Raw genomic sequence first — 15,196 nt, 5'->3', positions numbered from 1 at the left:
TGCAACTCCTATGCAGCATCAATCCCAAATTCAGTTTTCTGCTTTGGTTACACAACCAAACCAGATGTGTATTTCAAGTAGTGTAGGTCTCTGTGCTGATTCCACTTGTCATGTTTGCAGGCGGAGGTTCCTGGTTCCAAAGCTAAAGGAGCCAAAGAGGTAATACAAGTTGACAATGTTGGTTTGAAAACCACAATAGTGTGTTGCTTGGTGCAGTGTTTTGACATTTGTTGCACACGCAGGAACCTGCACTGGATCCATTTGCAGCCCTGGGCGACACACTACCTTCATCTGCACCCGTCAAACCTCAACAGCCTGAATATACTGGGCCAGAGGTCAAAGAGGTACATCACAACCATAGTATATATGCATGTGTGAACAAACTACAGTTATGGGCATACACTGCAAAAACTCAAAATCTTGGCAAGCATATTTCTTCTAATTTCTAGTCAAAATATCTCTTCACACTATAAGACATAATCACCTACAACCTAGAACAGTAACATTCAAGTGAAATATAGAAGCTTATTTTTAGGCAATGCATCTTGAATATCTTGTTAAGTGAAACAGTCTTCAAAACATCTTGTTTTGAGTCATATCTCAGATGAAACAAGCTTTTTTTTTAATCAAATCAAATTAATTTCTATAGCGCCATCTCACGATGAGATCACCTCAAGGCACGTTCCACAACACAAAACAGAGAAAAAAATGAATAAAAAGTTAAAAACACAATACAAAGACAAAACATGAAAGAGCACAAGAATAAAAACACATAATAACACAATAAAAGTAATGATAAAACAAATGGGTTTTCAGTCTCCGTTTAAAGGTCTCCACATTATCCGACTGCCGTATATGTGCTAGGAGATCATTCCACAGAGCTGGGGCACGGTAGGAGAAAACTCTGTTACCGGCAGACTTTTTATTCACTCTGGAAACACACAAAACTCCTGCACCCTGCGAGTGCAGGGCCCAAGCTGGTACGTAGGGCTTGACCAGGTCAGCCAGATAGGAAGGTACAAGTCCATGAACAATTTTAAAAGCCAATAACAGAACCCTAAAATCCAATCTTGCAGTGACAGGAAGCCAGTGAAGGGATGCCAAAATTGGCGTAATATGGTCAAACTTTCTGCCTCGAGTCAAAAGTCTGGCAGCAGCATTTTGAACCAGTTGAAGACCCCTAATGTTGGACTGCAGCAAACCAGAAAATAGAGCATTACAATAGTCCAATCTTGAAGAATCAAATGCAAGTATCAAAGTCTCAGTGTCAGCCATAGACAGGATGGACGAATCTTTGCTACATTTCGCAAATGGAAGATAACAGTCCTTGTAATGGCTCTAATGTGGAGGTCAAAAGACAACATAGGATCAAAAATTACCCCAAGATTCCGCACTCTGTCTGTATGATGTATAACACACGAACCCAAGCTAAACACAGCTGGTCAAATTGATGCCGATGCCTCGCTGGACCAAGAACGATCATTTCAGTCTTATTAAAGTTTAAAAGTAGGAAGTTACTAGACATCCAACTTCTCAAGGCAAGGCAGTTTTCTAAAGATTTTATGCAAGTGAGATTGCCAGCAGTTATCAGCATGTACAGTTGAGTATCATCAGCATAGCAACGAAAGGCAGTCCCAAAATGCTGCAGTATATTCCCAAGGGGTGCTACATAAAGGGGAAAAAAGCAGGGGGCCTAAAACGGATCCTTGCGGAACCCCAAATGTTATGTCACTAAGATCAGAGGTAGTGTTATTGTACAAAACACAGTGAGAATGACTGGACAGATATGACCAGGGCAGTTCCAGTAATCCCAAAATGATTCCCCAGCCTATTGAGTAAAACATGATGTCATAAGGTTTTTAAGATGCTGGGTTATTTGTATAACACGAATCTTCTTGTTTGAAGAAATGCACTTAACTTGAATTGAGACAACAAATCTGCTTTATTTAAAACTGCGGGTCATCATGCCCAACATACAATAGTACAGTGTGGCTATTTTCCTTATATCTCCATCAAACCCATGTCCATGTGGTATGTAAAAAAAGACAGAGGCAAAAACTGGAATTATGTTCACTTCTCTGTTCTTTTGGAATAATGTGGTGCAGTCTGTGCAGACTGCACCACATTATTCCAAAAGTAAGATGTAAAAATCAATACTGTCATCAATTACAGTGTCCCATCAATACTGTGAGCTAAAATGTTGAGGGGAAAAAAGCTCTCCTTTTAATGCAGTCCACTATGGACTTTTTGTTGTTTAAATACATGTTTGTTAATTAGCAGCCAGTTTGCTCTGTGTGAGCCTGATACCATCAGATCTCAGAAGCGAAATAGTGTGGGACCTGTTCAGTACTTGGATGGAAGACCTCTTCAAAATGCCATGGCCGGGTTTGAGCCTCACAAGCACATTATGAGACAGAATTTCACAATACCAGTAACATATACAGTAGTCTTCAGAATAATAGTAGTGCTATGTGACTAAAAAAAGTAATCCAGGTTTTGAGTATATTTCTTATTGTTACATGGAAAACAAGGTACCAGTAGATTCAGTAGATTCTCACAAATCCAACAAGACCAAGCATTCATGATATGCACACTCTTAAGGCTATGAAATTGGGCTATTAGTAAAAAAAAAAAAAGTAGAAAAGGGGGTGTTCACAATAATAGTAGCATCTGCTGTTGATGCTACAAACTCAAAACTACTATGTTCAAACTGCTTTTTTATCAATCCTGTGAATCACTAAACTAGTATTTAGTTGTATAACCACAGTTTTTCATGATTTCTTCACATCTGTGAGGCATTAACTTTGTTGGTTTGGAACCAAGATTTTGCTGGTTTACTAGTGTGCTTGGGGTCATTGTCTTGGTGAAACACCCATTTCAAGGGCATGTCCTCTTCAGCATAAGGCAGCATGACCTCTTCAAGTATTTTGACATATCCAAACTGATCCATGATACCTGGTATGCGATATATAGGCCCAACACCATAGTAGGAGAAACATGCCCATATCGTGATGCTTGCACCACCATGCTTCACTGTCTTCACTGTGAACTGTGGCTTGAATTCAGAGTTTGGGAGTCGTCTCACAAACTGTCTGCGGCCCTTGGACCCAAAAAGAACAATTTTACTGTCATCAGTCCACAAAATATTCCTCCATTTCTCTTTAGGCCAGTTGATGTGTTCTTTGGCAAATTGTAACCTCTTCTGCACGTCTTTTATTTAACAGAGGGACTTTGCAGGGTATTCTTGCAAATAAAGTAGCTTCACACAGGCGTCTCCTAACTGTCACAGCACTTACAGGTAACTCCAGACTGTCTTTGATCATCCTGGAGCTGACCAATGGGTGAGCCTTTGCCATTCTGGTTATTCTTCTATCCATTTTGATGGTTGTTTTCCATTTTCTTCCACGCGTCTCTGTTTTTTTTTTTTTTTTTTTGTCCATTTTAAAGCATTGGAGATCCTTGTACATGAACAGCCTATAATTTTTTGCACCTGTGTATAGGTTTTCCCCTCTCCAATCAACTTTTTAATCAAACTACACTGTTCTTCTGAACAATGTCTTGAACGTCCCATTTTCCTCAGGCTTTCAAAGAGAAAAGCATGTTCAACAGGTGCTGGCTTCATCCTTAAATGGGGACACCTGATTCACACCTGTTTGTTCCACAAAATTAACGAACTCACTGACTGAATGCTACACTATTATTGTGAACACCCACTTTTCTACTTTTTTTTTACTAATATCCCAGTTTCATAGCCTTAAGAGTGTGCATATCATGAATGCTTGGTCTTGTTGGATTTGTGAGAATCTACTGAATCTACTGGTACCTTGTTTCCCATGTAACAATAAGAAATATACTCAAAACCTGGATTAATCTTTTTAGTCACATAGCACTACTATTATTCTGAACACTACTGTAGCTAAGAATGAGTTTTCTCAGCAAATTTCAAGAAGTTGTAAGGCATAAATGTAATGTCTTATTTCAAGAAATCTTCTCAAGCAAATTTTTCAGTTGTTCCATTTTATTTTATTTTCAGATCTGCTGTGGTGAACAAATCCACACAGTTAAGCCTTTGCTTTCAGAGGACAATTTTGGATTATCACAAGTCAAGTTCTTCTTCAGAAGCCATCATGAAAACATTCTTGGTACCTCAACTCCATTATATGAAAATGCAATAAGCTTGGAACCATAGAGAGTTAATATATGATTGCAGAAGGAGTCTCAACCTTTATCCTGGTGAAGTCTGGCAGCATGCACTGGTGTCACGTGTCTTCACATCCACCACCCCATGGAACTGCCCCAGATCCTAGATGATCCAGGCAGACAACTAATCCATCCCCACCTCTCAAAAGCAGTCATCTCTGTGTGGCAGCCAGGTGAAATGTGGGTACCACCATGGCTTTCTCCAGTCACTGAGGTCCTCAATACAGAGGTACCTGCGTACTGGATCATGCACAGAGAAACACACTACATGGTTCCAGATGCTCTAGCTGATGTTCCCTCACAGTACAAGTAATACTCCTTATCTTAGTCACCTGATGTAGTGTTTGATAGTCATTCCAGCAGCACCCAGGGAACCTCCAAAAGGACTTAGCACCAAAGGCATCCACTCGTCACGTCAGTGGTTAATGTTCACATTTCACAACCACACTGTAAAACAATAAATTTATCTAACTTTTTAAGTGTGAATGCATCTTCCATGTTTAAAGTGGAATTCATTTTGGTGCATGTTCCCCCATTCATCCACTGACTGACTGTCACAGTGCAGAAAAACAAATCTATTCATTCATTCATTTTGTGCTTCTTATCCATGTCCGGATCACAGTGATAAGAGACCAAACAGTTTCACCCACACGTCCATATCTCTAACTCTTCCTGGGGGATATAAAATCACTCTGTGTTGTAACTGTGTTAAATGGCTCAGTATGAAAATAGACTAGACATAATTGGCTTAACACACATTGATAAAATGGAATATTTGTTTAGGGAAAATTGAGTTTGAAGGTTTTCAGCCACAGTGCATGTAAACGTATGACTGCACTGTATGCAAATGCTCAGTTGTGTATGTGATTGTAGTAGGGGTTAGGTATGTTAACTGTGTGTGTGTGTGTGTGTGTGTGTGTGTGTGTCACAGGATGACAACACCTCTGATGAAGCTGTAATATGTGGAGAAAGAGAAGATACACTGCCTCCTGGTTACAGACTTGAAGACATGGTCAGTTCTCTCAAGTATCCTCAAGCACATCCTCCACTTCATATTTTTGTCCTGGTGGTTATTCATGTTGTTGTTATTAACCTCCAGCAACCAATGGAGGGCAGATTTTATGTGACCATCTCCTCCTGTTTGCAGATGCTAACACTCAAAAATTGGTTGACAAATTATGATGAAATTTTATGGCAAGATGATCAGGACTTATGAAGCAAATATTTGTGTTGATCTGAGTCTACCTCAAAATCAGCTTCTTTGACATTAAGATGTTTTTATTCTTTCCTTGTTTTAATGTTTTTTACCCCGGTAACACTGCACTCTCCGAGTATACCTTTGTTTTTGTTTCTACTATTAGTAATAGTAAATATGACCAAAATGTGAAGCAAGCAGTATAACTACTAAACATTATTTAGAAATATTTGTTCCTTGACTCTCAAGAGTACCATAGTTGTGTTTTCACTTGTTTTTTTTTGTTTGTTTGTTTTTGACAAAACTTAATCTGTTTATTTTCTAGGTTGCCGTGCAAACAGATGTCAAACCGGAACCTGCCCCTGTAAGTGAAGCATCCACATCTTCTTGCACTCATCTTGGACTCCTACATACTCTTCAGTTGAGTTCAAACACTTCAAAGTGAATGCTACATTTATTTTGCAGTGGGAACTTTGACTTGAGTTTCTAGTTGAAAAGGCAAAAGGATCACTGATTTAGATAATAATTTACACATCTATTCATTAAAACATTGATAAAGATCAATAATCTGATTGCTGCACTCATTTGTGATAATTGCTTCATTTGCAAGAACTTTTTTTAGTTTAGGAAGATGACCTATGAGAGTGAGTGAGGCAACATATAATGCAGAGAATGTCCTTTACTCTTTTTCACACATTGATCGTAGAAAAACCTTCATAGTAGAATCATCTGCAGAGGTAGTTGATGTATATAGTTGACAGTATTACTTGCATATAATGGATTCAGGTAGACCAGAGAATTTTGTCTGTTATAATCGAAATTCTTTATATGTACGAAATGGACAAAATCCGTTATATGTATAAAACAGACAAAAATCATTATACCTAAAATGGACAAAATCCATTATATATATTGTAATGGATTAGTTACAGTCAGGAGTCGCTGAACGATCTACGGGGAATCCTGAATAGGGTCCTGCCTCATTTAATGACCGGGTCAAAACTCCATCTGAAAAAACAAACGCCTGCCTTAAATAAGCACTGGATATTATGTGCATTAAAAAGGATTACATTTGAATGAGTCACTCTTTTTTCTAAGTCTGCTGCGGAGTGGTACCTTAAAATCGTAAATCCTTATTTATGCTTCTGCAGCTCTGTAATTCTGTGGCCATGCAATGGCATCGATCTGCGTGTTAGTCTTTTAAAGTTCTCCGTCACGTGTTTATGCAATTTGCAGCAGGAACAGTGGCTTTTTCTGGATTAATTTATGCCTCAATAAGCTTCTTTTTGCAGTCATCAACCTCCAAACCAAAGGTAAGGTGTACAGTTTCCTCCATGAATTGCGGGTTGCGGGCCTTTCTACCAAATGTATTTGATCCATGATCGAAATGAAATCAGCCTGCGCACTGCAAAAACTTTTAAAATATGACAGCAGAGGAATGAGTGAAACCAGAACAGTGACAAATCACAGCCTTTTGCGATGTCCGATTTAGTAACGACGTTACAGATTTGCTGTTCGTAGGCGTATCTGCAATACCAGTGTCGGTGTCTGTGTCGGTATCAGCCATGCTGCTATGGTCGTCCGACGACCATCGTCGGCTCATGATTCTCGTCTGGGATCTTTTTGCGAGCAGATGTCCCTCGACCAATGAGATAAGAGTGATTCTGTATCGTCAACTCGTGTCTGTCAGCTCATTGGTGAAGAGCAGGAGAGAGGCTGGGATCAAATTTACCATAAAGCGCCAGTCAATTCCATTGACATTTTACAGACTTTTTGATTCTCACAGAAATACGGGACAAACTACATCCCGTTTCAGGTCAATACGGAACGCACACTTTTATTTCCAAATAAGGAACAATTCTGTTTTTCAGGGGACGGTTGGCAACCCTATTTGCACCATCTTGATGTGCTGCTGTGGCTGTCTCAGCCAGAGCATGGAGCGGGGGAGCCCTTCACAATGTTTGCTACATAGACAATCCACACAATATAAGTTAACTGGGGGCAGGCAAGCAGGCCAAACAAACAGTTTTATGTGGCGTGGAAAGAAACAAACAGCAAGATAGAAATAAATAACTTTCTGAGCACGATTCACTTTGGTTTTCATTTATGCATTTCACTGGGTGTCCTGTGTTGCTAGCTGGAAGTAGGTCAAATGCCTGAATCACTGACTGCAAGAAAAACTAATCCTCTGGTTCCTCTTTTGTACAGAATATTGAGCTGTTCTGATGGTCATTGGCTAATCAAGCAGGACAGAACCTTTTCAGTCAGAGCATTTTGTCTCTTGGTTTTAATCAATAGTCATCCATTTGTTTTGTATAGTGCTATTTACATACGCACACACGTGATTGCATTACGCCTGCTCCCACGTCACAACTTGAAAGTAACCTCTTTGTTTCAGCCTTGATCTCTGCACTCTGTTTTTCCTTCTATCTTTGTGGGTTTTAGTGTTTTCACCTTTGTTCCTGATAACATTTGTGTTGAGTCAAACTGGAAAGATGTTCTTTTTTTTTCCTCTCTCTCTGGTTTCCATGGAATGTTAAGGGTGTGTCTACTTTTTCTGCACTGTTGGTACATGCATTCTGGTTTCATTATTTGTCCCTGCTGTTTACCCTTGACTTGGTCAAACATGCCCTCTACTGGAGAAATATATGCTAGTGGTGGAACTTGTTTCTAATGAAAAATGATTGTTTTCCACTTGCATTAGTGAAACCACTTCATGTCCAGGTGTTGTTTCATCCCTGGTTTTGTATTGTCATATTGTAAACTCAGTCTTTTTGTTTGTCTGCTCCCTGACAGAAACCAATGAGCACAGATGAGGCTCTGGATTCTCTTTCAGCTGGTTTCATGTCTTCCACTGCTCCAGCTCAGTCGAAGAAGCAAGAGGTCAGAGTCTTCCAGCCACTTAGCACTGGACATAAACATGTACGGCGTGTAGTACTTGATAGTTAGTTCATCCTTCTACTGTTCATACTTTAACTTTCTGTATCCCAGGCATTGTGAATAAAATCCTCCTATGATAAGAATATTAAACAGAAAGTGCCAGTCTGATCTGTGTTTGTAGTCTAAAAATTCTTCTCGTTTGTCTTGCGGTTAGAAAATGGACCATGTCGATGGCGTCTGTGCATCATCTGTATCTGCACCAGTTTCCTCCACTGTTCTAAAGGTACTGTAAGATGTAAAATCTTTAGTCACAATAGCAACATCTGACCAAAGACAGTTAGAATTTCAGATGCTAATTATTTCCTTTGGGTGTTATAGAAAGCTGATGCTGCCACGGCTCCTCCTGCCGATAAGAAATCTAAAATGGAAAAAGTTACAGATAATTTGGAGCTTGGAGTCACTGCTGCCGCTGCCAAGGTACAGTACGCTCACACTTCCTTTAGCTGCAGATCACTGATTAGTTATCAAATTAGTGGTGTGAATTTCTTTTTTCCTGTTTTAGTGTCAGTGGGCTACCAATGCAGTTTTTGTTCCAGACATTTAAATTGCAATGTGTATGGAAACTATAGAGGCACCTGGTTTTTGCTTCTATTTTAATTATTGTTTTACACATCACACCAATCATCACTACTGCCAATTCCTCATTTCCCCGAAAAAAAACATTTTGAAAAATGATTTATTTTTAATCTCAAACTCAAAATAATTTCTGCAATATAAATTCAATGAAGATACAAAACAAAAAATATTAACTTACTTAAATAAGTCCTATATAGGTTCTGAGGTCCGTTGGTGTTGGTGCTTGTCTCAGGATTCTGTAGCCTCAGTCAGGTGAGAGACTGTGACTCCCCCAGAACAGAATGACAGTCCGACACAGGTTACTTCCCCAGCCGAGTTCGGTACCCATTTATAACTGGGTGGACTGAGACAACGGATTCTAAAGCTATAGGGCCACACAAATTTCACTAAACTGACTAAATTTAGTTTTTACTGACATCCAAGCATTAATATTGTAGATTCGTTTTGGAAACATCTTGTAAAATTAGAGCTCATTTTTATAAAGGGAACATATTTTACTTTTTAACAATGTCTACAGGAGAGCATGCATGTGCGCATGCATGAGCTTTTGAAAAGACCGGAAGTTACCTTTGACCGCATGTCATGTGCACCCACGTAGCATACATGCTGACGTCCGTGAAATGTCTTGTAAATCACTTCAGAGGTGTTACCTGGTTAGAAAAAATTTGTTTTTAGATTTAGAAGTGTTTATTTAGCACTAGCATTTGCATATGAGAGGCATTTTATATTTACACAGAAACACAACAGTTTCAGAGCATTTCCGCCATGTTGGATTAGCAGCCAGAGAGAGACCAGCCAGTGACATCACAGTGCCTCTCTACTCTGATAGGCTGTCACCGTGTCCTTCCGCCAATGCTTTGTGCAAGTCTGGGGAAGCCCCCATGTGATCTGTGATGTCACTGACATTGACTGTGTTAGTCTCAACTGTCGCTGCTGTAAGTAGTTCAAGACCATCTGATCTTTTGAAAATTTACCCTTCAAGGGAACATTTTATTTTTTCTTTTAAAAAAAAATGCAAATTTTGATTGTATTGATAATGTCATATTATTGGTCCCCTATTTAAAGGCTAATAAATAAAATTATAGTGGTGCCAAAGAAAATTATTTTATGCCTTAAATCTTAAAAAGATTAATGACCTTTAAGTGTCTTGTCCATGGAAAACCGACAGGTATTGAGCGGGATTCAACCCCAGGTCTACATATGGGTATTCAAGCCCCTTATCCTTTTCGTTACCTGCTGTATGTAAGTTCTTATTTAAGGTAATGAATTTTACATCAGTTGACATGAAACTAGTATAACCCCAATTCCAATGAACTTGGGACGTTGTGTAAAATGTAAATAAAAACAGAATACAATGATTTGCAAATCCTCTTCAACCTATATTCAGTTAATACACCACAAAGACAAGATATTTAATGTTCAAACTGATAGACTTTGTTGTTTTTGTGCAAATATTTGCTCATTTTGAAATGGATGCCTGCAACATATTTCAAAAAATTGGGACGGGGCAACAAAAGACTGGGAAAGTTGATGAATGCCCAAAGAACACCCAACTGGAAACAGGTGAGTGTCACAATTGGGTTTAAAGGGAGCATCCCCAAAAGGCTCAGCCATTCACAAGCAAAGATGGGGCAAGGATCACCATTTTGTGAACAACTGCATGAAAAAATAGTCCAACAGTTTAAGAACAATGTTTCCCAATGTTCAATTGCAAGGAATTTAGGGATTCCATCATCTCCAGTCCATAATATAATCAGAAGATTCAGAGACTCTGGAGAACTTTCTACACGTAAGCGGCAAGACTGAAAACCAACATTGAATGCCCATGACCTTCGATCCCTCAGGCGGCACTGCATTAACAACCAACATTATTGTGTAAAGGATCTTACCACATATGCTCAGGAACACTTCACAAAACCATTGTCAGTTAACACAGTTCGTCGCTACATCTACAAGTGCAAGTTAAAACTCTGCCATACATAGCAAAAGCCATACATCAAAAACATCCAGAAACGCTGCCACCTTCTTTGTGCCCAAGCTCATGTGAAATGGACAGACACAAAGTGGAAAAGTGTGCCGTGGTCTGATGAGTCCACATTTCAAATTGTTTTTGGAAATCATGGACGTTGTGTCCTCCGGACAAAAGAGGAAAAAGACCATCCAGATTGTTACCAGTGCAAAGTTCAAAAGCCAGCATTTGTGATGGTATGGGGGTGTTAGTATGGGGGTTAGTGCCCATGGCATGGGCAACTTACACATCTGTGATGGCACCATCAATGCTAAAAGATACATCCAGGTTTTTGAGCAACACATGCTTGCCATCCAAGCAACATCTTTTTCAGGGTTGTCCCTGCTTATTTCAGCAAGAAAATGCCAAGCCACATTCTGCATGTGTTACAGCAGCGTGGCTTCATAGTAAAAGAGTGCAGGTACTAGACTGGCCTGCATGCAGTCCAGACCTGTTGCCCATTGAAAATGTGTGGCGCATTATGAGCATTATGAAGTGCAAAATACGACAACGGAGACCCCAGACTGTTGAACAGCTGAAATCGTACATCAAGCAAGAATGGGAAAGAATTCCACCTACAAAGCTTCAACAGTTAGTGTCCTCAGTTCCCAAACACTTATTGAGTGTTGTTAGAAGGAAAGGAGATGTAACACAGTGGTAAACATACCACTGTCCCAGCTTTTTTTGAAACATGTTGTAAATATCTTGTCTTTGTGGTGTATTCAATTGAATACAGGTTGAAGAGAATTTGCAAATCATTGTATTCTGTTTTTATTTACATTTTACACAATGTCCCAACTTCATTGGAATTGGGGTTGTAAGGTGATAGTAAAGTGGCACAGAGAAACGAGTAAAGAAATAAGTCTTATGCATACTCTAAGATCCAGCTACCCAGTGTCTATCCCTGGATTCTGTAGTGGCAAGTGGATAACTGAACCTGGAGTGAGTGCCAGTCCATCACAGGTTACTTCACCTGCTAAAGCCAGTTCCCTTTTTCCAGCTGGATGGTCTGCGATAATGAACATGAAATGTCTTGTTCAAGGACACAGCATGAATCACAGAAATGGAATCTGGATACAGAGAAAACCATTCATAAAGACAAAACATGAATTCTGCACTGGAGTCTCTGTATGCCTTCTGGCAAACTTGAATCTGGATTTTTTATTTATTTTTATTTATTTATTTATTTAGTTGCCAGCCTATAGCTACAGTAATGGCTCCATGACTGTAAGCAGGAGGTTATGGTGATGTAACTGATGCCCAAATGTGCTGTTCAGTGGGCCCAAAGCCCTAAGCTCAAAGTTCTCTCCAGCTTGAAATGCTATGTTTCAGAGGGGAAAAAAGACATTTGTCATACAGTAGTTCCAGCAGTTAAACTCAGGAGGTCTGATCTTTAATTGCTCTTCATAATCATTTCACGACAGACTCATTGTAGTGAAGGTTGTAACTTTAAGTAGGTGAACCAAAGTGACTACAAAATTTAGGCACAGTGATGTCAGCCTAAATTGTGTCTATGGTCATGGACACTACCTTTTTGTTGATGTCTTCAAGCATTTTATATGCTATATTAGCCCAAATGCAAGACCTAGTTTTGAAAAAAATACTTTCTGAAGACTAAATATTGTTTCTTTAAAAAGCCAGTGCTTTTATTTGGAGATTATTCTAATGAAAGCATAATGGTGCAATAAGTAAACAGGTCAAACTGGCCTACCTCAGCTCATCGTGTCAGTCAGTCACTTCTCTACAAATCAAGCTTTCTATGCATGTTTTCTACACATGTGGTACATTTTAGATGGCTAAAATTTCCAAAAGTTCCTCAGTTACTCATGTGAAGGGATGAGGAAAGCATCTGTGGACATTTTAAAATGGTTAGAAATGTTTTAACTGTTTCTACGGCCAGAAGTGCAAACAGAAAATTATTTAACATTGTTGGGTCATCCCACCCCACTTATCACTGCTTAGACCAGGTTTGTTATGTAACATGCACCGATGGTGATGAATGTAAATGGTGCATGACATGGTGTGATTCCTGCTGCTGTCTTTATTATTAAGATAAAATCTCTCCTGATACAATATGAGCAGTAAAAAATAACATGCACCGATGGTGATGAATGTAAATGGTGCATGACATGGTGTGATTCCTGCTGCTGTCTTTATTATTAAGATCTCCTGATACAATATGAGCAGTAAAAAATAACATGCGTCCTTTTTTTTTGTGTAAAATTGCAGGGAGGGAATTGTGAGCCACTTCCTGCCTGTTGCAGCAGTCAGGAGGCGTTCACTCTGTTATGAACAGCAGAGCAAGGGATTCTGAGAAAACTGTAATGATAGATAAATGTGATTTATTTTGTCATTGTCGGATATTTTATGTTGGTTCTTGTTGTGATCACTTTAATTATGAACATAAGTAACTGATATAAAAAATAAGGACCATTCAGCACCATGAGAAAAACTATATCTCTGACTGATTTCATCTCTTGTTTTACAGGTTGTGAACAAGATGCATACAGACTGAAAGCGTTGATGGATTTTAATGGTCTAAATTGTATTCTTGTGTCTTCCACAGACCGTTAAAAGTTCTGCTTTACCTCCTGCGGTTGTGAGTCCTGGGCCTCCTGCTGATAAAAAACCCAAAATGGAAAAAGCTGGTGATGACTGCAGTCTGGAGACTGGACTTTTACCAGACCCATCCAAGGTACAACAAGCTTACACCTGCTTTCTTGTACCAATTTCATTGGCTTGTCAGAAGAATTTACAGAAATGCGCTGATAAAAGTTGGCGATACTAGAAGTACATACAAAACACATTTTTAAAATTATTAACTTTTAAAAAGTTTCATTGTAAAAGTGAAAAGTGCTATTAGGTACTATAAGCACTGCTTTGTTTGATAACACTGGTCAACTGGTCAATTTTTCTTGCATGGAGTTTTTCTAACGGAGTTTGGGTCATTTTGGGGTGCTGAATCCGAAGCTGGTGTTAGTTTTTGCCAATCATATCATGTTTTTGAGATATGAAAACATATTTCTCTTATCAAGCATTGAAGCAAAAGCTACAGTCGCACACCCCTTCAGCTCCATAAATTATATTATGGCTCTTGTTCACATTTTGTGAACCTGATTTAAAAACTATGCTTTTGAAGCTGCTTTTGTGCATGATTAGTGGTGTCAAATGCAACTTTTGTGTAACCCATCAATATGGTACATGCAGATTGCAAAAAAAACCAAACAAATGTGATGGGATAGAGGAAATCTGAGCTCAGATTCAGCACCCCAAAATTACCCTAAATCAGTTCTCAAAGTTCATGCAAGATTTTTTTTTTTTTGATCAGTGTAATCACTAATATACATAATAAATAAGGCGAAATGTTTACTGTTACAAAAAATTGACACCTCTGCAGTTCCACTTGCCACTGTGTGTACTGATGATTAAAAAACCAAAAACTCATAAAAGTGATTTCTCTCTGAAGGCTGGACTTAAGGCCACAGGCACAATTGTAACACCTAAAACTGAGGAGGTGAGATAGACCTGTTTGAATTTGGTCTGTTAAAGAGGTGTTCTCATTTCCCCAGTAATGTTTATGCTTACATTTCTTGTCTCTCTGGTTTGTCCTCAGGGTGGTTCATTATCTATGGATGCTCTCAGTGCTCTTGGCGATACTCTGCCTGCTGCAGCACCAAAGCCTGAACCTCCTAAACTCAAACCTGAGGATATTGTCTCGGTAGGAAAACGAGCACTGGACTTTTTCATTACTCGATGGCTCCTCTATTTGACAAAAGAATGAAGCCATATCAGGGTTTAAATGACATAAAGCCTTGTTCATTTTGTAGCCAGTCTTTAAACCAGTTTAAAAAAAATATATATATATATATATATATATATATATATATATATATATATATATATATATTCATTCAGTTGTTTAATTTTGTAGAAAAAAAGCAGATCACAGACATGACACAAAACTAAAGTCATTTCAAATGGCAACTTCCTGGCTTTAAGAAACACTATAAGAAATCAGGAAAAAAATTGTGGCAGTCAGTAACGGTTACTTTTTTAGACCAAGCAGAGGGAAAAAAATATGGAATCACTCAATTCTGAGGAAAAAATTATGGAATCATGAAAAACAAAAGAACGCTCCAACACATCACTAGTATTTTGTTGCACCACCTCTGGCTTTTATAACAGCTTGCAGTCTCTGAGGCATGGACTTAATGAGTGACAAACAGTACTCTTCATCAATCTGGCTCCAACTTTCTCTGATTGCTGTTGCCAGATCA

At 38.8% G+C, this 15,196-nt stretch overlaps 1 protein-coding gene across 5 annotated transcripts; it reads left to right on the top strand.

The window, feature by feature from the left end:
• The first annotated feature begins 20 nt into the window (after positions 1-20).
• LOC117506321 lies at positions 21-14,723 on the top strand. Of its 5 annotated transcripts, none has more exons than XR_004559426.1 (10): positions 21-159; positions 243-344; positions 5,132-5,212; positions 5,721-5,759; positions 8,192-8,317; positions 8,490-8,558; positions 8,654-8,752; positions 13,486-13,614; positions 14,298-14,433; positions 14,533-14,634. XR_004559426.1 is itself a non-coding variant. In XM_034165810.1 (10 exons), exons 3-10 carry the CDS (start codon positions 5,210-5,212, stop codon positions 14,698-14,700), a joined length of 642 nt encoding a protein of 213 aa, XP_034021701.1. In that variant the 5' UTR covers positions 22-159; positions 243-344; positions 5,132-5,209; the 3' UTR covers positions 14,701-14,723. The 5 variants fall into 5 exon arrangements, 4 of the variants coding, with proteins under 4 accessions (XP_034021703.1, XP_034021702.1, XP_034021701.1 ...); XM_034165810.1 differs by having other exon boundaries at positions 22-159; positions 8,192-8,278; positions 14,386-14,433; positions 14,533-14,723; XM_034165809.1 differs by having other exon boundaries at positions 22-159; positions 14,386-14,433; positions 14,533-14,723.
• Positions 14,724-15,196: the final 473 nt, after the last annotated feature.

This window comes from Thalassophryne amazonica, unplaced genomic scaffold, assembly GCF_902500255.1.
Source record: "Thalassophryne amazonica unplaced genomic scaffold, fThaAma1.1, whole genome shotgun sequence".
NCBI lineage: Eukaryota > Metazoa > Chordata > Actinopteri > Batrachoidiformes > Batrachoididae > Thalassophryne > Thalassophryne amazonica.
Note: the sequence above shows the minus strand (reverse complement) of the source record. Positions and strands in the feature narration are given on the sequence as shown.

Excerpts from the sequence above, each read along its gene's own strand:
- LOC117506321 (XM_034165809.1), top strand. Across the intron at positions 8,559-8,653 it reads TTTCCTCCACTGTTCTAAAG|AAAGCTGATGCTGCCACGGC; the intron begins GTACTGTAAGAT and ends TGGGTGTTATAG. Across the intron at positions 14,434-14,532 it reads TAACACCTAAAACTGAGGAG|GGTGGTTCATTATCTATGGA; the intron begins GTGAGATAGACC and ends GTTTGTCCTCAG.